The 26324-nt window shown below is 47.1% G+C and overlaps 2 protein-coding genes across 2 annotated transcripts in view; both read left to right on the top strand.

The window, feature by feature from the left end:
- Positions 1-5589: 5589 nt before the first annotated feature.
- LOC130319814 (zinc finger protein 70-like) lies at positions 5590-25371 on the top strand. Its single transcript, XM_056552985.1, is given in 10 exon segments — positions 5590-5759; positions 6296-6442; positions 6592-6661; positions 7225-7322; positions 10325-10403; positions 10484-10554; positions 10628-10730; positions 10842-10963; positions 11071-11167; positions 21982-25371. Coding segments are annotated over 10 exon segments (1824 nt in total). The 5' UTR covers positions 5590-5657; the 3' UTR covers positions 22917-25371.
- The window catches only part of LOC130319810 (gastrula zinc finger protein XlCGF26.1-like), a 148582-nt gene continuing 130432 nt past the window's right edge, over positions 8175-26324 (top strand). The window contains exon 1 of the mRNA XM_056552977.1: positions 8175-8198. The gene's annotated coding sequence lies outside the window, so the exon portion shown is untranslated. The remainder of the gene's footprint in view (positions 8199-26324) is intronic.

The following is a 26324-nucleotide window of genomic DNA, read 5'->3' as shown; positions in this document are numbered from 1 at the left end:
GTGACCCCCCTGCCCCAGTGCCTGTGTGACCCCCCTGCCCCAGTGCCTGTGTGACCCCCCTGCCCCAGTGCCTGTGTGACCCCCCTGCCCCAGTGCCTGTGTGACCCCCCTGCCCCAGTGCCTGTGTGACTCCCCTGCCCCACTGCCTGTGTGACCCCCCCTGCCCCAGTGCCTGTGTGACCCCCCTGCCCCAGTGCCTGTGTGACCCCCCCTGCCCCAGTGCCTGTGACCCCCCCTGCCCCAGTGCCTGTGTGACCCCCCCCTGCCCCAGTGCCTGTGTGACCCCCCTGCCCCAGTGCCTGTGTGACCCCCCTGCCCCAGTGCCTGTGTGACCCCCCTGCCCCAGTGCCTGTGTGACCCCCCTGCCCCAGTGCCTGTGTGACCCCCCTGCCCCAGTGCCTGTGTGACCCCCCTGCCCCAGTGCCTGTGTGACCCCCCTGCCCCAGTGCCTGTGTGACCCCCCTGCCCCAGTGCCTGTACGACCCCCTGCCCCAGTGCCTGTACGACCCCCTGCCCCAGTGCCTGTACGACCCCCTGCCCCAGTGCCTGTATGACCCCCCTGCCCCAGTGCCTGTGTGACCCCCCTGCCCCAGTGCCTGTGTGACCCCCCTGCCCCAGTGCCTGTGTGACCCCCCTGCCCCAATGCCTGTGTGACCCCCCTGCCCCAGTGCCTGTGTGACCCCTGCCCCAGTGCCTGTGTGACCCCCTGCCCCAGTGCCTGTGTGACCCCCTGCCCCAGTGCCTGTGTGACCCCCTGCCCCAGTGCCTGTACGACCCCTGCCCCAGTGCCTGTGTGACCCCCTGCCCCAGTGCCTGTGTGACCCCCTGCCCCAGTGCCTGTGTGACCCCCTACCCCAGTGCCTGTATGACCCCCTGCCCCAGTGCCTGTGTGACCCCCCTGCCCCAGTGCCTGTGTGACCCCCCTGCCCCAGTGCCTGTGTGACCCCCCTGCCCCAGTGCCTGTGTGACCCCCCTGCCCCAGTGCCTGTGTGACCCCCCTGCCCCAGTGCCTGTGTGACCCCCCTGCCCCAGTGCCTGTGTGACTCCCCTGCCCCAGTGCCTGTGTGACCCCCCTGCCCCAGTGCCTGTGTGACCCCCCCTGCCCCAGTGCCTGTGTGACCCCCCTGCCCCAGTGCCTGTGTGACCCCCCCTGCCCCAGTGCCTGTGACCCCCCCTGCCCCAGTGCCTGTGACCCCCCCCTGCCCCAGTGCCTGTGTGACCCCCCCCTGCCCCAGTGCCTGTGTGACCCCCCTGCCCCAGTGCCTGTGTGACCCCCCTGCCCCAGTGCCTGTGTGACCCCCCTGCCCCAGTGCCTGTGTGACCCCCCTGCCCCAGTGCCTGTGTGACCCCCCTGCCCCAGTGCCTGTGTGACCCCCCTGCCCCAGTGCCTGTGTGACCCCTCCTGCCCCAGTGTCTGTACGACCCCCTGCCCCAGTGCCTGTGTGACCCCCCTGCCCCAGTGCCTGTGTGATCCCCCTGCCCCAGTGCCTGTGTGACCCCCCTGCCCCAGTGCCTGTGTGACCCCTCCTGCCCCAGTGCCTGTATGACCCCTGTCCCAGTGCCTGTACGACCCCCTGCCCCAGTGCCTGTGTGACCCCTGTTCTCTCCCTTGGCTGCCATAGTCCGTGCTGTTCCCTCCTGTTTCGGCCATCATCTGTATCTCTCTCGTGACTCCTGATGACATTCTCTAACAAACCATCTCATTACCTGGCAAAGTGATTCAGAGATTGTTTTTTCGAGACATATTGTACTTTATATTAGTGGTAAATTTGGGTTGATACATGAAGCGATTTTGGTGAAAAACTCAAAAATATTGTGAAAAATTGGAAGAGAAATAGTCATGCCAAATAAATGTAGTTATTAATTCACATCCACATCATGTCTACTGTATGCTGCCGTCATTTGTTTAACATTCCTTAACTTTTTTACGACATTAGAAGGCTTATAGTAATATGAGCATTTATTCAAATTTTCTATGAAAGTTCAAAATCTAATTTTTTTAGGGACCACTTGAGTTCTGAATATGTGTGTGTGTGTACATATATAGATACACACATTTTTTTATATATGCGGTACATATACACACACACACACATTTTTTTTTACTTCTGTTCAACAGCTCCCCCTAGTGTCTGCCCTGCCAAGCACAAGATGCAGTAGCAGCTTTAGGACACTAGTTGTACAAAAAAAAAAAAAAAATTACTGCACTCGCTTCACCCGGAAGTGAAGCATGCAGGAGGGCACAGCTTCGGGAGATAGTGACCGGTAAGGGACATCGGGGAAGGGGGACAGGACACGTGACACAGAGCAGAGCCGTGTGTGATCCCCGTGATCAGGACACACACACCGCTCTGCTCAGGATTTTCCTTGCGAAACACTGCCATCGGCTAGTCAGATTTGACTAGCTGATAGTAGCGATTGCGTTGAGGGAAAACGAAACCCCCCCTAGGTCCAGAGGTAAGATGGCTGGCTATTAGTGTTAGCCACCATCTTACCGGGCGCGGCGGGATGCCGCGAGTAGCGGCCAGTATCTGCATGATGTACATGTACGTCATAGGTCGAGAAAACCTTCCCGGTCTTGATGTACCGTGGGGATGAAAAGTTTGGGCACCCCAGGAAAAAATTTGTATTAATGTGCATAAAGAAGCCAAGGAAAGATAGAAAAATTTCCAAAAGGCATCAAATTACAGATTAGACATTCTTATAATATGTCAACAAAAGTTACATTTTATTTCCATCATTTACACTTTCAAAATAACAGAAAACAAAAAAATGGCGTCTGCAAAAGATTGGGCACACTGCAGAATTTATAGCATGCACTGCCCCCTTTACAAAGCTGAGACCTGCCAGTGTCATGGATTGTTCTCAATCATCATCTGGGAAGACCAGGTGATGTCAGCCTCAAAGGTTTTAAATGCCCAGACTCATCTGACCTTGCCCCAACAATCAGCACCATGGGTTCTTCTAAGCAGTTGTCTAGAAATCTGAAACTGAAAATAGTTGACACTCACAAAGCTGGAGAAGGCTATAAGAAGATAGCAAAACATTTTCAGATTCCAATATCCTCTGTTTGGAATGTAATTAAGAAATGGCAGTCATCAGGAACAGTGAAAGTTATAGCAAGATCTGGAAGACCAAGAAAAATATCAGACAGAACAGCTCGCAGGATTGTTTGAAAAACTATTCAAAACCCAGGTTTGACTGCACAATCCCTCCAGAAAGATCTGGCAGACACTGGAGTTGTGGTACACTATTCCACTATAAAGAGATACTTGTACAAATATGGTCTTCATGGAAGAGTCATCAGAAGAAAACCTCTTCTACCTCCTCACCAAAAAAATCAGCGTTTGAAGTTTGCAAATGAACATATAGACAAGCCTGATGTATTTTGGAAACAAGTTCTGTGGACCGATGAGGTTAAAATTTAACTTTTTGGCCGGAATGAGCAAAGGTACGTTTGGAGAAGAAGGGGAACAGAATTTAATGAAAAGAACCTCTGTCCAACTGTTAAGCATTGGGGTGGATCAATCACGCTTTGGGGTTGTATTGCAGCCAGTGGCACAGAGAACATCTCACGAGTAGAAGGAACAATGGATTCAATAAAATTTCAGTAAATTTTGGATGCTAACTTGATGCCATCTGTGAAAAAGCTGAAGTTAAAGAGAGGATGGCTTCTACAAATGGATAATGATCCTAAACACACCTCGAAATCCACAGGGGATTACATCAAGAGGCGTAAACTGAAGGTTTTGCCATGGCCTTCACAATCTCCTGACCTCAACATAATTGAAAATCTATGGATAGACCTTAAAAGAGCAGTGCGTGACAGACAGTCCAGAAATCTCAAAGAACTGGAAGACTTTTGTAAGGAAGAATGGGCAAATATACCTCAAACAAGAATTGAAAGACTCTTGGCCGGCTACAAAAAGCGTTTACAAGCTGTGATACTTGCCAAAGGGGGCAGTACAAGATATTAACTCTGCAGGGTGCCCAAACTTTAGCAGACGCCATTTTTTTGTTTTCTGTTATTTTGAAAGTATAAATGATGGAAATAAAATGTAACTTTTGTTGACATATTATAAGAATGTCTAATCTGTTATTTGATGCCTTTTGGAGATTTTTCCATCTCTCCTTTATGCACATTAATACAAATTTTTACCTGGGGTGCCCAAACTTTTCATCCCCACTGTACATGTATGTCATGGGTCGGGAAGGGGTTAAAGCAGTTCCTGGTTAGGAGCTAACGCTGCAGAGTCCTATAGAAAGTCATCTCTGCATCACTTTATAGAGAAATCTCTGTTACTTCTGTCTACAGACATCACAACAAAGACGCTTCCTGCATAGATATGGAAAGAGCTTTATTCATCATTACAAGTCATACAATAAATTACAATCAAACAAAGCATGACAGTACAATATACAGCACAGGTTCCCTAAGCTATACACTATACCACATGCTACACTAACACTCCGCTCCATCACTCGATATCGAAGAAAAATTGTCCAATAACAACAAGACATTACAGTCTGTGATCGGGGAGGGTGGATCACAGGATGAAACTACTGGGCAAATGTATGGAGAGGTAAGGGAAGCAGAGGGGCGTTAATCCTCTTCTTCATCAACGTCCGGACAGACCAAGATAGAATAGTCTCTAAGCCGGCTGTGGGCCAGCCTGCGGCAGTCCTGAACGGACATGTCCTCCCTGTTGTAGATGAGGTGGTTCCTGGCCAACCATATAGCGTCCTTTAAAACAGTTCATAAGGCGCCAAGCCTCCTGTATGGCCTTCACGTCATGAACCCCAGGAAAGAGTCTGTACAGCACCGAATGTACGATAGGTTGTTCCTGGGTACTGAGTCTCAAAGTTCAAGTTCCAGGGCGTTCAATAGGCTCTGCATAAAAAGTGGCACTGCCAAAAGACATTCATAGAGGTTTCCTCCACATAGGGACACCTGAGACAGACTGGTTTTGCACAGGCCACGGACATGGATAAATGACCTCAGAGAAAGTCCCCCCTGAATGGACCATTACGACAAGTCCTTCTGTCCATTGGTTAGCCTTGCAGAGGCTACATTGTCCCAAACAGTCTCTGCAGTGGCCTTAGGGAGCCCTGGAACGAGCTCCAGCAAGTCCTTAGCTCTGTTGAGTTTGTAAACAGTCTTAGGCTTTGACAAGTCGGGCTCGAGCCCCTCCAGTTGGTGTTCCCCTATGAACCGGACGACTTTCCCATAGAACCAGGGAGTGTGCCAGTGGTAAGGGATGGAGCTGTCCCACTTGTCCCAGTCGATTCTCTTCCAGTGGGGCAGGAGAAACAGGGAGGACATGGACCTGCCAGCGGAGCCTTTCTTTTCGACCAAAATCCTCTGAACGTTGACACATGCAAAAGAAGCCTGCAGCAGAGTGGGGATATCGGGGACTCCCTTCCTACCCTTGCTGGGCTCCTTGTACATAACAGTCCATTTAACTCTGTCAATTTTGCCCCAGATGAGGTAAAACACAGTCCGGGTGATGGCCCTGCATACGGTGGCAAGGGGGGCCATGCCTGTGCGGTGTACTGTACTGCATAGAAGGGCAGAAACTCATCGGGATGTTTTCTTCCCCCCAGGTGTCATCAGTGCTGGACCCACCCAGGAGACGTCTCCTCCTAATCTACACAACATGATGGTGCATTCCCCAAACAACCCATCAAACATGGATGAGACCAAAAACAACCAGATCCTGAACCTAACCCTGGAAATCATCTACCTGCTTACCGGAGAGGTGAGGGATTGTGGGAAATTGTCACATGACCTCTTATCTCTAGGAATAATACAGGACATGACTGGAGAGGTGAGGGATTGTGGGAAATGGTCACATGACCTCACTCTTATCTCTAGGGATAATACAGGACATGACCGGAGAGGTGAGGGATTGTGGGAAATGGTCACATGATCTCTTATCTCTAGGGATAATACAGGACATGACCGGAGAGGTGAGGGATTGTGGGAAATGGTCACATGATCTCTTATCTCTAGGGATAATACAGGACATGACCGGAGAGGTGAGGGATTGTGGGAAATGGTCACATGACCTCTTATCTCTAGGGATAATACAGGACATGACCGGAGAGGTGAGGGATTGTGGGAAATGGTCACATGACCTCTTATCTCTAGGGATAATACAGGACATGACCGGAGAGGTGAGGGGTTGTGGGAAATGGTCACATGACCTCTTATCTCTAGGGATAATACAGGACATGACCGGAGAGGTGAGGGGTCTGTATATAGGGATATTTATCGGGGTCTCTCCATACGCAGGATTGCACAGTAGTGAAGAAGACATCTGGAGAGTGTGTGGCCCCCAGCAGGTCAGGAGGACCTCCTCACGCAATGATATATGAAAAAGACAATGAGCTGAAGATTTTAGAAATCACAAACAAGATTATTTTGCTGCTATCTGGAGAGGTGAGCGCTGCTGGGAATGCTGGGACATTATACAGGAACACAAGGGATGATGGGTCTGGATGATGACTGGATCATTGTGTGTGTCAGGTTCCTATAAGGTGTCAGGATGTCATGGTCTATTACCTACCATACATATGTGTTTTATGCAGGGAGATAATTATAAGGCTGAGTTCAAGAACATAAAAACAGAGGATCACTGGCCCCGAACATCACCACTGGGTAAGATATATTTATTATAGATCACTGGCCCCCAACATCACCACTGGGTAAGATATATTTATTATAGACCACCGGCCCCCAACATCACCACTGGGTAAGATATATTTATTATAGACCACCGGCCCCCAACATCACCACTGGGTAAGATATATTTGTTATAGACCACCGGCCCCCAACATCACCACCGGGTAAGATATATTTATTATAGACCACCGGCCCCGAACATCACCACTGGGTAAGATATATTTTTTATAGACCACCGGCCCCGAACACCACCACTGGGTAAGATATATATTTATTATAGACCACCGGCCCCCAACATCACCACTGTGTAAGATATATTTATTATAGACCACCGGCCCCCAACATCACCACTGGGTAAGATATATTTGTTATAGACCACCGGCCCCCAACATCACCACCGGGTAAGATATATTTATTATAGACCACCGACCCCGGAGACTCTCATTGATGGTAAAGGAGAGAGCAGTATTGGGGGCCCCTAGATCCCCCATCATCTGATCATCTACACAATGTATTCAGTCACTGTGTGTCTCCTACAGATGGATCCAGGAAGAGGAACCCACCAGAGAGATGTCCTGCTCCTCTGGATTCCCAGCACTGTCCGGGGGGAGAGGACAATGTCCTACAGGATGATCAGGTAGAGAGGACAATGTCCTACAGGATGATCAGTTAGAGGGAGATGACAATGTCCTACAGGATGATCAGGTAGATGGAGAGGACAATGTCATACAGGATGATCAGGTATATGGAGAGGATAATGTCCTACAGGATGATCAGGTAGATGGAGAGGACAATGTCCTACAGGATGATCAGGTAGATGGAGAGGACAATGTCCTACAGGATGATCAGGTAGATGGAGAGGACAATGTCCTACAGGATGATCAGGTAGATGGAGAGGACAATGTCCTACAGGATGATCAGGTAGATGGAGAGGACAATGTCCTACATGATGATTAGGTAGATGGAGAGGACAATGTCCTACAGGATTATCAGGTAGATGGAGAGGACAATGTCCTACATGATGATTAGGTATAGAGGACAATGTCCTACATTATGATCAGGTATAGAGGACAATGTCCTACAGGATGATCAGGTAGATGGAGAGGACAATGTCCTACAGGATGATCAGGTAGATGGAGAGGACAATGTCCTACAGGATGATCAGGTAGATGGAGAGGACAATGTCCTACAGGATGATCAGTTATAGAGGACAATGTCCTACAGGATGATCAGTTATAGAGGACAATGTCCTACAGGATGATCAGGTAGCGATGGCAATGTACTACAGGATGATCAGGTAGATGGAGAGGACAATGTCCTACAGGATGATCAGGTAGATGGAGAGGACAATGTCCTACAGGATGATCAGGTAGATGGAGAGGACAATGTCCTACAGGATGATCAGGTAGATGAAGAGGACAATGTCCTACAGGATGATCAGTTAGATGGAGAGGACAATGTCCTACAGGATGATCAGGTTGATGGAGAGGACAATGTCCTACATGATGATCAGGTATAGAGGACAATGTCCTACAGGATGATCAGTTAGAGGGAGATGACAATGTCCTACAGGATGATCAGGTAGATGGAGAGGACAATGTCCTACAGGATGATCAGGTAGATGGAGAGGACAATGTCCTACAGGATGATCAGGTAGATGGAGAGGACAATGTCCTACAGGATGATCAGGTAGAGAGGACAATGTCCTACAGGATGATCAGGTAGATAGAGAGGACAATGTCCTACAGGATGATCAGGTAGATGGAGAGGACAATGTCCTACAGGATGATCAGGTAGATGGAGATGACAATGTCCTACAGGATGATCAGGTAGAGAGGACAATGTCCTACAGGATGATCAGGTAGATGGAGATGACCTCATCATATATTATAATACTAGCAGAGTACTCTGCATTGCCTGGTCTTCCTAGCTAAACTATGTGGTAAAGTACTGTCCTTATATCCAATCCTGACTTCACATCCTGTTGTCCCGTCCTCCCATCCCGACCACCTGTCCCGTCCTCACGTCCCGACCACCTGTCCTGTCCTCACGTCCCGACCACCTGTCCCGTCCTCACGTCCCGAACACCTGTCCCGTCCCGACCCCTTGTCCTGTCCTCACGTCCCGACCACCTGTCCCGTCCTTACGTCCCGAACACCTGTCCCTTCCTTACGTCCCGACCACCTGTCCCTTCCTTACGTCCCGACCACCTGTCCATTCCTTATGTCCCGACCACCTGTCCATTCCTTACGTCCCGACCACCTGTCCCTTCCTTATGTCCCGACCACCTGTCCCTTCCTTATGTCCCGACCACCTGTCCCTTCCTTACGTCCCTACCACCTGTCCCGTCCTCGCGTCCTGACCACCTGTCTCGTCCTATTGTCCCGACCACCTCTCCCATCCCGTCTTCCTGTCCCGACCACCTGTCCAGTCCTGCCGTCCCGACAACCTGTCCCGTCCTGCCGTCCCGACCACCTGTCCCATCCTCCCGTCCCTGCCACCTGGTCCGTCCTCCCGTCCCGGCCACCTGTCCTGTCCCAGCCACCTGTCCCGTCCCGGCCACCTGTCCCGTCCTCACGTCCCGGCCACCTGTCCCGTCCTCACGTCCCGGCCACCTGTCCCGTCCTCACGTCCTGGCCACCTGTCCCGTCCTCACGTCCTGGCCACCTGTTCCGCCCTCTCGTCACGGCCACCTGTCCCGTCATCACGTCACTGCCACCTGTCCCGTCCTCACGTCCTGGCCACCTCTCACATCCCGGTCACCTGTCCCGTCCTCATGTTCTGACCACCTCTCCTGTCCCGACCACCTGTCCCTTCCTTACGTCCCGATCACCTGTCCCTTCCTTACGTCCCAACCACCGGTCCCTTCCTTACATCCTGACCACCTGTTCCTTCCTTACGTCCCTACCACCTGTCCCGTCCTATTGTCCCGACCACCTCTCCCATCCCGACCGCACGTCCCGTCCTCCCGTCCCGACCGCACGTCCCGTCCTCCTGTCCCGGCCTCCCGTCCCGACCGCACGTCCCGTCCTCCCGTCCCGGCCACCTGTCCCGGCCACCTGTCCCATCCTCTCGTCCCGGCCACCTGTCCCGTCCTCCCGTCCCGGCCACCTGTCCCGTCCTCCCGTCCCGGCCACCTGTCCCGTCCTCCCGTCCCGGCCACCTGTCCCGTCCTCCCGTCCCGGCCACCTGTCCCGGCCACCCGTCCCGTCCTCACGTCTCGGCCACCCGTCCCGCCCTCTCGTCACAGCCACCTGTCCCGTCCTCACGTCCCGGCCACCTCTCACATCCCGGCCACCTGTCCCGTCCTCATGTCCTGACCACCTCTTCTGTCCCGGCCACCTGTCCCGTCCTCACGTCTCGGCCACCTGTCCCGTCCTCACGTCCTGACCACCTGTCCCGTCCTATTGTCCTGACCACCTCTCCTGTCCCGGCCACCTGTCCCGTCCTCCCGTTCCGCCCTCTCGTCATGGCCACCTGTCCCGTCCTCACGTCACGGCTACCTGTCCCGTCCTCACGTCCTGTCCATATATCCTGACTTCATATTCCCTATATACACATCATGTTATTTATTGATAGATAATTTTGTGTTATTGGACCAGTGCTATTATTTAGTACCTGATTTTCCTTCATGTTTAGGATGAAGATGTTTCTGGCATTAAAGTTGAACATAAGTGTGAAGAAGAGGACGGGATGTATATAGTGACGGATCAGGAGTGTAAGGAGCTTGGAGGTCCCCTAGATCCCCATCATCTGATCATCTACACAATGTATTCAGTCACTGTGTGTCTCCTACAGATGGATCAAAGATGAGGAACCCACCACAGAGATGTCCCGAGGAAAATGGGAACATCCCGGAAAATCATCAGGTAGATGGAGATGATGATAAAACGTAAAGATCAGATCATTGAACCCAAGGTACTGACATTCTGCTTTGTTTAGTTTGACAATCAAATTATTAAAGTAGAAGTTAAAAATGAAGAGGAGACTGACATGGTGACTGATGACTATAAGGAGGAGAAAGACAACGTACATATCAGGTCAGGTGCGTAAAGACAAGAAAAGCCTCGAAAGAGAGAGCAGTATTGTGGGCCCCTAGATCCCCCATCATCTGATCATCTACACAATGTATTCAGTCACTATGTGTCTCCTACAGATGGATCCAGGAAGAGGAAACCACCAGAGAGATGTCCTGCTCCTCTGGATTCCCAGGACTGTGCGGAGGAGAATGAACCAGAAGACAATGACCCAGTAGACGTTCAGGACGATGAAACCGAGGTCTCTCCAAATACCAATGATCTTCTCTATATGTTCTTATATAATCTGTATAATCTACAAACCCAAAAAACAAGAAATAATCCATCGGTGATATCATTCCGTTTCAGGTTGGAGACCTTTTTATTATCAGAGTGAACGAGGAGGAGGAGATGTATGTAGTGAATGACTATCAGGAGGACAAGACCCCTCTGCCCCTATTACCAGGTAAGAAGTATGTAGCCAGGATGGGAAGGGGTCATCCTCATCAGCCATCCACCACCTTCTGGTTCCCATGGTGTCGGCATACACAGTGCACTCAGCTTTCTGCCAACTGCTTGATCTCCTCAGCTTTACTATGAGCTCCTAAGGGCAGGTACGGCCACTTTATTTAGTACCTGCTCAAAGGCTTGTTAACAAAATGAGCTAATCAGCCAATCCCACGGCATCAATTCCTTGCATTTTGGCATGTAGATGCAGTCAAGACAACTTTCTAAAGATTTAATAGAGCATCAAAATGGGGAAAAAAGGGGAATGAAAGTCACTGTGACCGTGGTTGTTGGCACCAGATGGGTCGGTCTGAGGATTTTCAAGCACAACCATCTCCAGGGTCTACAGAGAGTGGTCCGAAAAAGAGAAAATATCCAGTGAGCAAAAGTTGTGGGGAGGAAAATGCTTTGTTAAGGGAGATACCCGGCTAAACATGGTAAAAATAAAAACTTAAATAGGACATATATATATATTTAATGTTCTCCCCATGACTCCACAAGGCATCATAGGTGATTGGTTTCATAATTGGACCCCCATAGCTATCATAAACAGATTTTGATATTTACTTCCTGGTTTGTACATAGACGATCAGCCCCTGCTCTTGTTTCCTGTGTGAGCTGCAGGAGGAGCTGCCTTCAGAGAGCTGAGCAGGTCACATGGTTAAAGAAGCAGTGAATATAGATGGAGGTGTATGCAGCCTCGGCCAATCGCACACTGCAGTGCTCTCTGAGAGCTGAGGAGAAGAGATTGTGACATTGTAAAGTGGAGACAACAGTCATCATGTGTAATAAGATCTACTGGATGTCCTGCCTGGAGGAAGAGGAGAGAAACATGGTGTGTGCTGTGCAGAGATTACACTTCTACATTACAACGTTATATAATGTGCAGCTGTATAAAGGTCATTTCATTTGGCTGGAGTTCTCCTTTCAAGTCAGAGAAAAATGGGCAGACTGGTTTGAGATGACAGAAAGGAAACAGTAAGAAATAACCACTGTTACTACCAGGGTCTGCAGAATATCATCTCTGATCGCACAACACGTCCAACCCTGGAACAGATGGGCTACAGCAGCAGAAGACCACACCAGGGGCCACTCCTGTCAACTTAGAACAGGAAACTGAGGCCACAATTCACACAGGAACCAACACTGGAGAATAAAAGAACGTTCCCTGGTCTGAGGAGTCTCCATTGCAGCGGTGACATCAGATGGGTCAGAATTTCATGTAAACATAAAGCATGGATCCCTCCGGCCATGTATCAGTGGTCCAGGCTGATGGGGGGAGGGGACATTTTCTGGGCCCTTTAGTAACAATTGATCCTGGTATAAACACCACAGCCTACCTTAGTATCGTAAACAAAGGTAGGAGGGCGGCACTGGATAGTCGCCGTGCACGTGGATAATAGCAAATCCAATCGTAGTAAAGACTCCCGGCATCGGCTTCTTTTCAAATGCTTTATTGTGCATATAACTCATACAACGCAAGACGCGTTTCGGCTGCTTAGCCTTTTTCAATTGCATAAACCATACTGAGAAAATACAATCTTATATCGTGTCACTTCCTGTCTCACGGACATCAGCTGAGCTTAATTGTGATTGACAGGTGTACAAACCAATAGATACAAATGTAAATAAACAAAAGACAAAGATACAGGTGGATGACCCGTTAGACTTAACTATGTCATTGTACTATGTATCTGAAATGTAAGAAAGATATAATATTATTACAATGTAACGATATATATAGATATTACAATATAGTCATATGGAAGTAAATATGAAAATATAATAACAATATATAAGCAGATATTATATGGCGGTGGCCATAGCTCCTCCTATAGATCACCTCGACAGTCACCAGATCTCATCCTATAGATCACCTCGACAGTCACCAGATCTCATCCTATAGATCACCTCCACAGTCACCTGATCTCATCCTATAGATCACCTCCACAGTCACCTGATCTCATTCTATAGATCACCTCCACAGTCACCAGATCTCATCCTATAGATCACCTCCACAGTCACCAGATCTCATTCTATAGATCACCTCCACAGTCACCAGATCTCATCCTATAGATCACCTCCACAGTCATCTGATCTCATTCTATAGATCACCTCCACAGTCACCTGATCTCATCCTATAGATCACCTCCACAGTCACCAGATCTCATCCTATAGATCACCTCCACAGTCACCAGATCTCATCCTATAGATCACCTCCACAGTCACCAGATCTCATCCTATAGATCACCTCCACAGTCACCAGATCTCATCCTATAGATCACCTCCACAGTCAGCAGATCTCATCCTATCGATCACCTCCACAGTCACCAGATCTCATCCTATAGATCACCTCTACAGTCACCTGATCTCATCCTATAGATCACCTCCACAGTCACCTGATCTCATCCTATAGATCACCTCCACAGTCAGCAGATCTCATCCTATAGATCACCTCCACAGTCACCTGATCTCATCCTATAGATCACCTCCACAGTCACCTGATCTCATCCTATAGATCACCTCCACAGTCACCTGATCTCATCCTATAGATCACCTCCACAGTCACCTGATCTCATCCTATAGATCACCTCCACAGTCACCTGATCTCATCCTATAGATCACCTCCACAGTCACCTAATCTCATCCTATAGATCACCTCCACAGTCACCTGATCTCATCCTATAGATCACCTCCACAGTCACCTGATCTCATCCTATAGATCACCTCCACCGTCACCTGATCTCCTCCTATAGATCACCTCCACAGTCACCAGATCTCATCCTATAGATCACCTCCACAGTCACCAGATCTCATCCTATAGATCACCTCCACAGTCACCTGATCTCATCCCATAGATCACCTCCACAGTCACCTGATCTCATTCTATAGATCACCTCCACAGTCACCAGATCTCATCCTATAGATCACCTCCACAGTCACCTGATCTCATCCTATAGATCACCTCCACAGTCACCTGATCTCATTCTATAGATCACCTCCACAGTCACCAGATCTCATCCTATAGATCACCTCCACAGTCACCAGATCTCATCCTATAGATCACCTCCAAAGTCACCAGATCTCATCCTATAGATCACCTTCACCAGATCTCATCCTATAGATCACCTCCTCAGTCACCTGATCTCATCCAATAGGTCACCTCCACAGTCACCAGATCTCATCCTATAGATCACCTCCACAGTCACCAGATCTCATCCTATAGATCACCTCCACAGTCACCAGATCTCATTCTATAGATCACCTCCACAGTCACCCGATCTCATCCTATAGATCACCACAACAGTCACCCGATCTCATCCTATAGATCAACACCACAGTCACCAGATCTCATCCTATAGATCACCTCCACAGTCACCAGATCTCATCCGATAGATCACCTCCACCGTCAGCAGATCTCATCCTATAGATCACCACCACAGTCACCAGATTTCATCCTATAGATCACCTCCACAGTCACCAGATCTCATCCAATAGATCACCACCACAGTCACCTGATCTCACCCTATAGATCACCACCAGTCACCAGATCTCATCCTATTGATCACCTCCACAGTCACTAGATCTCATCCTATAGATCAACTCCACAGTCACCAGATCTCATCCGATAGATCACCTCCACAGTCACCTGATCTCACCCTATAGATCACCACCACAGTCACCAGATTTCATCCTATAGATCACCTTCACAGTCAGCAGATCTCATCCTATAGATCACCACCAAAGTCACCAGATCTCATTTTATAGATCACCTCCACAGTCACCAGATCTCATTCTATAGATCACCTCCACTGTCACCAGATCTCATCCTATAGAGCACCTCCACTGTCACAAGATCTCATCCTATAGATCCCCTCCACAGTTACCAGATCTCATCCTATAGATCACCATCAAAGTCACCAGATCTCATTCTATAGATCACCTCCACAGTCACCAGATCTCATCCTATAGGTCACCTCCACAGTCACCAGATCTCATCCTATAGATCACTTCCACAGTCACCAGATCTCATCCTATAGATCACTTCCACAGTCACCAGATCTCATCCTATAGATCACCTCCACAGTCACCAGATCTCATCCTATAGATCACCTCCACAGTCACCAGATCTCATCCTATAGATCACCTCCACAGTCAGCAGATCTCATCCTATCGATCACCTCCACAGTCACCAGATCTCATCCTATAGATCACCTCTACAGTCACCTGATCTCATTCTATAGATCACCTCCACAGTCACCTGATCTCATCCTATAGATCACCTCCTCAGTCACCAGATCTCATCCTATAGATCACCTCCAGAGTCACCAGATCTCATCCTATAGATCACCTCCTCAGTCACCAGATCTCATCCTATAGATCACCTCCACAGTCACCTGATCTCATCCTATAGATCACCTCCACAGTCACCAGATCTCATCCTATAGATCACCTCCAAAGTCACCAGATCTCATCCTATAGATCACCTTCACCAGATCTCATCCTATAGATCACCTCCTCAGTCACCTGATCTCATCCAATAGGTCACCTCCACAGTCACCAGATCTCATCCTATAGATCACCTCCACAGTCACCAGATCTCATCCTATAGATCACCTCCACAGTCACCAGATCTCATTCTATAGATCACCTCCACAGTCACCCGATCTCATCCTATAGATCACCACAACAGTCACCCGATCTCATCCTATAGATCACCAATACAGTCAACAGATCTCATCCTATAGATCAACTCCACAGTCACCAGATCTCATCCTATAGATCACCTTCACAGTCACCAGATCTCATCCTATAGATCACCTCCACAGTCACCAGATCTCATCCTATAGATCACCTCCACAGTCATCAGATCTCATCCTATAGATCACCTCCACAGTCACCAGATCTCATCCTATAGATCACCTCCTCAGTCACCTGATCTCATCCTATAGATCAACACCACAGTCATCAGATCTCATCCGATAGATCACCTCCACAGTCACCTGATCTCACCCTATAGATCACCACCACAGTCACCAGATTTCATCCTATAGATCACCTTCACAGTCAGCAGATCTCATCCTATAGATCACCACCAAAGTCACCAGATCTCATTTTATAGATCACCTCCACAGTCACCAGATCTCATTCTATAGATCACCTCCACTGTCACAAGATCTCATCCTATAGATCACCTCCACAGTTACCAGATCTCATCCTATAGATCACCATCAAAGTCACCAGATCTCATTCTATAGATCACCTCCACAGTCACCAGATCTCATCCTATAGGTCACCTCCACAGTCACCAGATCTCATCCTATAGATCACTTCCACAGTCACCAGATCTCATCCTATAGATCACTTCCACAGTCACCAGATCTCATCCTATAGATCACCTCCACAGTCACCAGATCTCATCCTATAGATCACCACCACAGTCACCAGATCTCATCCGATAGATCACCTCCACCGTCAGCAGATCTCATCCTATAGATCACCACCACAGTCACCAGATTTCATCCTATAGATCACCTCCACAGTCACCAGATCTCATCCAATAGATCACCACCACAGTCACCTGATCTCACCCTATAGATCACCACCAGTCACCAGATCTCATCCTATTGATCACCTCCACAGTCACTAGATCTCATCCTATAGATCAACTCCACAGTCACCAGATCTCATCCGATAGATCACCTCCACAGTCACCTGATCTCACCCTATAGATCACCACCACAGTCACCAGATTTCATCCTATAGATCACCTTCACAGTCAGCAGATCTCATCCTATAGATCACCTCCACAGTCACCAGATCTCATTCTATAGATCACCTCCACTGTCACCAGATCTCATCCTATAGATCACCTCCACTGTCACAAGATCTCATCCTATAGATCACCTCCACAGTTACCAGATCTCATCCTATAGATCACCATCAAAGTCACCAGATCTCATTCTATAGATCACCTCCACAGTCACCAGATCTCATCCTATAGGTCACCTCCACAGTCACCAGATCTCATCCTATAGATCACTTCCACAGTCACCAGATCTCATCCTATAGATCACTTCCACAGTCACCAGATCTCATCCTATGGATCACCTCCACAGTCACCAGATCTCATCCTATAGATCACCTCCACAGTCACCAGATCTCATCCTATAGATCACCTCCACAGTCAGCAGATCTCATCCTATCGATCACCTCCACAGTCACCAGATCTCATCCTATAGATCACCTCTACAGTCACCTGATCTCATTCTATAGATCACCTCCACAGTCACCAGATCTCATCCTATAGATCACCTCCAGAGTCACCAGATCTCATCCTATAGATCACCTCCTCAGTCACCAGATCTCATCCTATAGATCACCTCCACAGTCACCTGATCTCATCCTATAGATCACCTCCACAGTCACCAGATCTCATCCTATAGATCACCTCCAAAGTCACCAGATCTCATCCTATAGATCACCTTCACCAGATCTCATCCTATAGATCACCTCCAAAGTCACCAGATCTCATCCTATAGATCACCTTCACCAGATCTCATCCTATAGATCACCTCCTCAGTCACCTGATCTCATCCAATAGGTCACCTCCACAGTCACCAGATCTCATCCTATAGATCACCTCCACAGTCACCAGATCTCATCCTATAGATCACCTCCACAGTCACCAGATCTCATTCTATAGATCACCTCCACAGTCACCCGATCTCATCCTATAGATCACCACAACAGTCACCCGATCTCATCCTATAGATCACCAATACAGTCAACAGATCTCATCCTATAGATCAACTCCACAGTCACCAGATCTCATCCTATAGATCACCTTCACAGTCACCAGATCTCATCCTATAGATCACCTCCACAGTCACCAGATCTCATCCTATAGATCACCTCCACAGTCATCAGATCTCATCCTATAGATCACCTCCACAGTCACCAGATCTCATCCTATAGATCACCTCCTCAGTCACCCGATCTCATCCTATAGATCAACACCACAGTCATCAGATCTCATCCGATAGATCACCTCCACAGTCACCTGATCTCACCCTATAGATCACCACCACAGTCACCAGATCTCATCCGATAGATCACCTCCACCGTCAGCAGATCTCATCCTATAGATCACCACCACAGTCACCAGATTTCATCCTATAGATCACCTCCACAGTCACCAGATCTCATCCAATAGATCACCACCACAGTCACCTGATCTCACCCTATAGATCACCACCAGTCACCAGATCTCATCCTATTGATCACCTCCACAGTCACTAGATCTCATCCTATAGATCAACTCCACAGTCACCAGATCTCATCCGATAGATCACCTCCACAGTCACCTGATCTCACCCTATAGATCACCACCACAGTCACCAGATTTCATCCTATAGATCACCTTCACAGTCAGCAGATCTCATCCTATAGATCACCTCCACAGTCATCAGATCTCATTCTATAGATCACCTCCACTGTCACCAGATCTCATCCTATAGATCACCTCCACTGTCACAAGATCTCATCCTATAGATCACCTCCACAGTTACCAGATCTCATCCTATAGATCACCATCAAAGTCACCAGATCTCATTCTATAGATCACCTCCACAGTCACCAGATCTCATCCTATAGGTCACCTCCACAGTCACCAGATCTCATCCTATAGATCACTTCCACAGTCACCAGATCTCATCCTATAGATCACTTCCACAGTCACCAGATCTCATCCTATAGATCACCTCCACAGTCACCAGATCTCATCCTATAGATCACCTCCACAGTCACCTGATCTCATCCTATAGATCACCTTATCAGTCACCAGATCTCATCCTATAGTTGTGATGTCATCATGTCTATATGGAGGAACTGTGTGATGTCACCATGTCCATATGAAACGAAATCTTAGGAACGTGTCCAGCACCTTATAGGAAGTATAAAGGTAGTATATACAGTTGAAACCAGAAGTTTACATACACTATATAAAAAGACACATATGATGTTTTTATCACTGACATTAAATCAAAATAAACGTTACCTGTTTTAGGTCCATTAGGATTACCAAAATTATTTATATTTGCCAAATGCCAGAGAGATATTTGAAGGTATTTTTATTACTTTCTGTTAATTCAAAAGTTTCCATCCATGTCCTTAGTATTTGGTAGCATTGCCCTTACACTGTATGACTTGGGTCATTGGTTTTGGATCCTTCCCAACATCTCACAATAGTTGGTAGGAATTTTGGTCCATTCCTCCTCACAGAACTGGTGTAACTGAGCCATGTTTGTAGTTAGCTGCGCGCACCGGCCTTTTCAGCTTTGCCCATAAATTTTCAATAGGATTGAGATTGAGACAAAACATTGACTGTGTTATCCTTAAAGGGGTACTCTGCCCCTAGACATCTTATCCCCTAGCCAAAGGATAGGGGATAAGATGTCTGATCGTGGGGTCCTGCCGCTGGGGACCCCCGGGATCTCTGCTGCAGCACCCTGCTGTCATCTCTGCGCAGAGCTGCACAATTCAAGTCTATGGGAGGGGGTGTGGCGGCCGTCACGTCCCTCTCCCATAGACTTGCATTAAGGGGGCGGCCGTGATGTCACGAGTGGGCGCATCCGTGACGTCACAATGCGCCAGCCCTGTATTGCCCATCATTACGCACAGAGTGACTTTGCTCTGTGCAGTGATGACGGCGGGGTGCCGCAGCCAAGATCACGGAGATCTCCAGTTGCGGGATCCCCGCAATCAGATATATTATCCCCTATCCTTTGGATAGGGGATAAGCTGTCTAGGGGCGGAGTACCCCTTTAAGCCACTTTGTAACCAGTTTGGCAGTATGCTTCGGGTCATTGTCCATTTGGACCCATTTCCGCCCAAGCTTTACCTTCCTGGCTGATGTCTTGAGATGTTGCTCCAGTTTTGCCACATAATCTTCTTTTCTCATGATGCCATCTATTTTGTGAAGTGCACCAGTCCTCCCCCACAACATGATGCTGCCCCCATGTGTCAAAATTGGGACAATGTTCTTAGGCTTCCAAGCTTCTCCCTGTTTCTTCCAAACGTAACGATGGTCATTATGGCCAAACAGTTCCATTCTAGTTCTGTCAGACCACTGGACATGTCTCCATAATGTAGGTCTTTGTTCCTGTGTGCATTTCTATGTTTCTTTTGGTGTAATGGCTTCTTGCTGGCAGAGTGGCCTTTCAGCCCATGTTGATACAGGACTCGTTTCACTGTGGATAATGACACAATCTTACCAGCTTCTCCAGCATCTTCACAAGGTCTTTTACTTTTGTTCTTGGGTTGATATTCCCGTTCATCTCTGAGACACAGAACCTGTCTCTTTCCTGAGCGATTTGATGGCTGGACATTCCCATCTTCTTTGTACTTGCGTATAATTGTTTGTACAGATGAACGAGGCTCCTGCAGGAATCGCTTGACTGGAAGGATACCTGGGAGGGAGGGGGTGATCCCTGCTTACCAGAGAGTGTTGTGTACCATCATACATAACAATGGTGAAAGCATGTAAATAGCGATGAGCCCGTCTGCAGCCTTCCTGGGTTCTAGAGCATTAGATTCGGAAATGGCTTCATAGAATCAGGAATTGTGGCGCTGAACCAGGCATGGAGACGTGTAGGTGAGTTGAACCAACTCGAATTTATTACCCACAATGCAACGCGTTTTGCTGCACACCTACAGCTTCATCAGGCCTGGTTCAACTCACCTTCACGTCTCCATGCCTGGTTCAGCGCGGCAATTCCTGCAGGGAATCTGGAAATTGTATCCAAGGATGATGAAGACTTCTGTAAGTCCACATTTCTCTTCCTGATAACTTGGCTGATTTCTTTAGACTTTCCCATGATGTTACACACAGAAGCAGAGTGCACTAAAATACATCCACAGGTCTGTTTCTAATTAACTCACATGTAGCCAATCAGAAGCTTCCACAGACATCATCATATGGGCAGTCCCAAATTGTTTAAAGGCATAGCAATCCTAGTGTATGTAAACTTTTGACTTTGCAGAAACTAATAAAAATGCCTTAAAATTCTCTTTCTCTCTCTCTCTTTCTCTCTCTCTCTCTCTCTCTCTTTCTTTCTCTCTTTCTTTCTCTCTTTTTCTTTCTCTCTCTTTTTCTTTCTCTCTCTCTTTCTTTCTCTCTCTCTCTCTTTCTCTCTTTCTTTCTCTCTTTTTCTTTCTCTCTCTCTCTCTCTTTCTCTCTTTCTTTCTCTCTTTTTCTTTCTCTCTCTCTTTCTTTCTCTCTCTCTCTTTCTCTCTCTTTCTTTCTCTCTCTCTCTTTCTCTCTCTTTCTTTCTCTCTCTCTCTTTCTCTCTCTCTCTTTCTCTCTCTCTCTCTTTCTCTCTTTCTTTCTCTCTTTTTCTCTCACATTATTGTGACATTTGGCAAATATTGTGGTAATTCTAATTGACCTATAACGAGTACGGTTTATTCTGATTTTATGTCAGATAGTGAGAAAAACATCATATGTGTCTTTTATATAGTGTATGTAAACTTCTGGTTTCAACTGTATAGAGTAAATAGAGGGGGTCTGATCTTGGACAGTGAGATATATATGGGGCCTATATCGTTCCCGCTTCACACAGATGTATCATATATATATATATATATATATATATATATATATATCAGTTTCTTCCGGTAATAAACTCCCTACACTTGAGTTGACATGTGACATACGGTATATTCCTTGTCTTCTTTGTTCCCTGAGTCTCCTGTTTCTTTCTTTTTCCTCAGAAAACCCGGAAAGGCGATACGCGTGCGCGCTGTGCATCAAAAGTTTTACTCGGAAATCCCACCTTGTTGAACATCAAAAGACTCACACAGGGGAGAAGCCCTTCATATGTTCTGAATGTGGAGACTGCTTTACACTTAAGGGCAACCTGGAGAGACATAAGAGGATTCACCGGGACGAGCGGCCGTTTCAGTGTCTGGATTGCGGTAAATGCTTTTTTCAGAAATCGGACCTTGTTGAACATCAGAGAATTCACACTGGGGAGAAGCCGTATCCGTGTCTGGAATGTGGAAAGAGGTTTATAAAAAAATCTGCCCTTGTAAAACATCAGAGAACTCACACAACAGAGAAGCCATTTTCATGTCTGGAGTGTGGGAAACGTTTTAGCCAGAATACAGGACTCGTAGAACATCAAAAAATTCATAGAAACGAGAGACCCTTCTCATGTACAGTGTGCGGGAAAAGTTTTACCCAGAAAGGAGGGCTCGCCGAGCATCAGAGAATTCACACAGGGGAGAAGCTGTTTTCATGCTCCGAATGTGGGAAATCATTTACAAAGAATTCAGCTCTAATTATTCATCAAAGATTTCATACAGGAGAGAAGCCATTTATATGTTCTGTATGTGAGAAAGGTTTTACCCAGAAGTCCGATCTGGTTAAACATCTCCGCATCCACTCGGGGGAGAGGCCTTACTCGTGTTCAGTGTGTGGTAAAGGTTTTACCCAGAAGCCAGATCTTATCGAACATGAGAGAATTCACACTGGGGAGAAGCCTTTTACATGCGTGGAATGTGGTAGAAGTTTTACCCACAGATCGAACTTTGTAAAACATCAGGTCCTTCACAAACAATAGCGTTACTCCCCGTGCAGGCGGAATGTTACTCTCCCACTTGTTCGTTTCTTCCCATTTTTTACCATCTCTGCTTGCATTCAGTGAGTGGAAACATTCCTCTTTAAAGGAGTACTCCTTTGGAAAACATTTTATAAAATCAACTGATCCCAGAAAGTTTAACAGATTTGTAAATTACTTCTATTTAAAAATCTTAATCTTTCCAGTACTTATCAGCTGAGGTGGCAGCAGAGAGCACTGTGGTCAGACGAAAGAACTAAACAACTTCTTGTGGAGCATACAGATTTTTAAATAGAAGTTATTTACAAATCTGTAGAACTTTCTGGCACCAGTTGATTTAAAAAAATGTTTTCCAGCGGAGTTCCCCTTTAAGGCTATGTTCAGATGGTGGAATTTCCACCAGAATTGACTATACATTCACTTCAATGGGATTCCGCTGTCCCATTCACACAGCTGAATTTTTGCGGCAGGCATTCCGCCACGGAAATCCAGCTTTCCACATTCTGCAAAAATTTAAGACCAGTCTTATATTTTGCGTAATTGTGCAGCGCAATCCCATGAAAGTCAATGGGGCATGAATTTTGGCAGAATTCTGTGCTCTGAGAACACACAATTCCAAAATTCTGTTTATCAGCCTTTTGAGGAACTGAATTTTTGTGGAATTTCGGAAATTCCCCCATGTGAACATGGCCTAAAGCTGGAGGCTGAACCCCAGTCCTGATCCATTCTGATAATACAGACATTTTATAGGGTTTCTGTCATGTTGCTCCTGCGGCCGGTTATGTTTAAAGCTCCCTGGTAACCTCAGAGCCTGAAACTGACCTAATCTGAGGCCAAATTTTTTGAAAGTCTCATAGACTTAAAGCAAACCTCCAGCTGCAAGATTGTCCGGGAGCTTTAAATATATCCCGCCACCTGAGAGACATGACAGTTGCCACGTAAGAGGAAGATCTGCTTCACCCATGTTTACTAAACAGGGGGCCTCCAGCTCTTACAAAGCTACAACTCCCAACATGTCCAGATATCCAAAGGTCTGTCTGCCTCCTCCTGAGGATCCACACTATCCCAGTAAGGTAAATCAAGGCTTCCCTCTCATCTAATCCTTTAGTGCAGTGCTCTTTGGCCCTACAGCTGTTGCAAAACCACAACTCCCAGCATGCTCCGGACAGCCAGCGCTGGGAGTTGTAGTTTTGCAATAGCTGGAGGCAACCTGCTTGGAAGTTGCTGGCCTACACTGTACAAGACTATCTGTAAGCGATTACATGGGGTCCTCAGACTCTGCACATAAGATGGATTCTTTCCATTCACCTAATACCTATCATTGGATAAATAAAATCTCGATGGCTCCACGTGGTCTCCATGGGCCCTTTCTCTGATGCGGAGCTGGAGACGTGACCAACGTAAGAAATCAGAGCGAGGAAGAGAAGCTGCAGCGTCACCTCCTTCCCTGTTCACACAGTAAATCCATGGAAAATTCTAGACTTTATGGCCTTGAACGTCAGCGGATGAACACACAGATCAACCCTATTGCAGATCTCCGATGCTAATTCGTGGCAATAACCAACGTGGCTCGCAATCGCGTGACCCGGGGTAGATGTCATCCCGTTTACCTGCGTTGGCGGTTTGTCAGTTGACTCTATCTGAATGAAGAGGTGGGATCCTGGATATGTGGTGGTACGGTGTTACTGAAGCCATAAAACACATATATTAAAGGGGTACTCTGGCCCATAGACTTAAAGGAGTACTCCGGCCCTAATACATCTTATCCCCTATCCAAAGGATAGGGGATAAGATGTCTGATCACGGGAGTCCTGCCACTGTGGACCCCCGCAGTCTTTCATGCAGCACCCCGCTATCAGCCTCCAGAGCGAACATAGCGCTGGGTCTGATGAATCGCGATCACAGGGCCGGAGTATCGTGACGTCACGGCTCCGCCCCCTCATTGCATGCCTATGGGAGGTGGCACGACTACGCCCCCGTATGACGTCACTCCCCAGCCCTGTGGTCGTCACGCTTCACACTCGTAGCCTCCAGCGATGCAGAGGGCTCAAAAAGGTGGGTGTGTAATGACAGATTGTGGGGGTCCCCAGCGACGGGACCCCCGAGATCATACATCTTATCCCGCTATCCTTTGGATAGGGGATAAGATGTATTAGGGCCGGAGTACTCCTTTAAGTCTATGGGGTATGATGGATCGATCTGTAAGTCATCCACAGGACAGATAATAGGGAGCACTCCGCCTTCTAACGTTTAATACCCATAAGAAACATCTGCCGCTGAAATTCCATCGTGTGAACAGTGCAGCAGAATCCACCGTGTGAACATGTGACCCTTGTGCTGGATCTCTTCTGCTGCTTATTTTCCCATATAATAGGCCACTGTGTTTCCTTCAGTTTTCTCCTTCCACTCTTCTGTACGGTTCTCTCCCTTGTGGATTTTATAATTTCCGCCGCTCTCGGTCCTCGCTGTGTCTCTGTTATATTTCTGTGTGATCTATGCTCCTGTATTACGAATATTAATAAAATATGTTGACATTTTCTTGACACAAGGAAATCAAAGTGTAATTGGGATTGTCCAGGCAGTGAATAATGATGTTCGATGTGCAGGATGGGCCGGTGGGGTCGGAGTCCTGGTTCAGCTGTAGAGGTCACTGCATCTGTACAAATGCTGCAGACTATTCTTCTCTACCTTGTGTTGTTGAATAATTTGCAGATGACAATAAACTAGGTAAGAAAATCACCACAGAGGAGAATGATATAATATTACAGAGGAGGATGATATATTATTACAGAGGAGGATGATATAATATTACAGAGGAGGATGATATAATATTACAGAGGAGGATGATATAATATTACAGAGGGGAATGATCTAATATTACAGAGGGGGATGATATATTATTACAGAGGGAAATGATCTAATATTACAGAGGGGGATCATCTAATATTACAGAGAAGGATGATATATTACAGAGGAGGGAGATATATTATTACAGAGGGAAATGATCTAATATTACAGAGGGGGATCATCTAATATTACAGAGAAGGATGATATATTACAGAGGAGGGAGATATATTACAGAGGGGTATGGTCTAATATTACAGAGAAGGATGATATATTACATAGGAGGATGATATATTACAGAGGAGGATGATATAATATTACAGAGGGGGATGATATTTCATAGGAGGGAGATATATTACAGAGGAGGATGATATATTACAGAGGAGGATGATATAATATTACAGAGGAGGATGATATAATATTACAGAGGAGAATGATATAATACTACAGAGGAGGATGATATAATATTACAGAGGAGGATGATATAATATTACAGAGGAGAATAATATAATATTACAGAGGAGGATGATATAATATTACAGAGGAGGATGATATAATATTACAGAGGAGAATAATATAATATTACAGAGGAGGATGATATAATATTACAGAGGAGGATTATATAATATTACAGAGGAGAATGATATAATA

Source organism: Hyla sarda, unplaced genomic scaffold (genome assembly GCF_029499605.1).
Source record: "Hyla sarda isolate aHylSar1 unplaced genomic scaffold, aHylSar1.hap1 scaffold_217, whole genome shotgun sequence".
Classification (NCBI taxonomy): Eukaryota; Metazoa; Chordata; class Amphibia; order Anura; family Hylidae; genus Hyla; species Hyla sarda.
The sequence above is the reverse complement of the archived record's forward strand: the minus strand, read 5'-3'. Positions and strand labels throughout refer to the sequence as shown.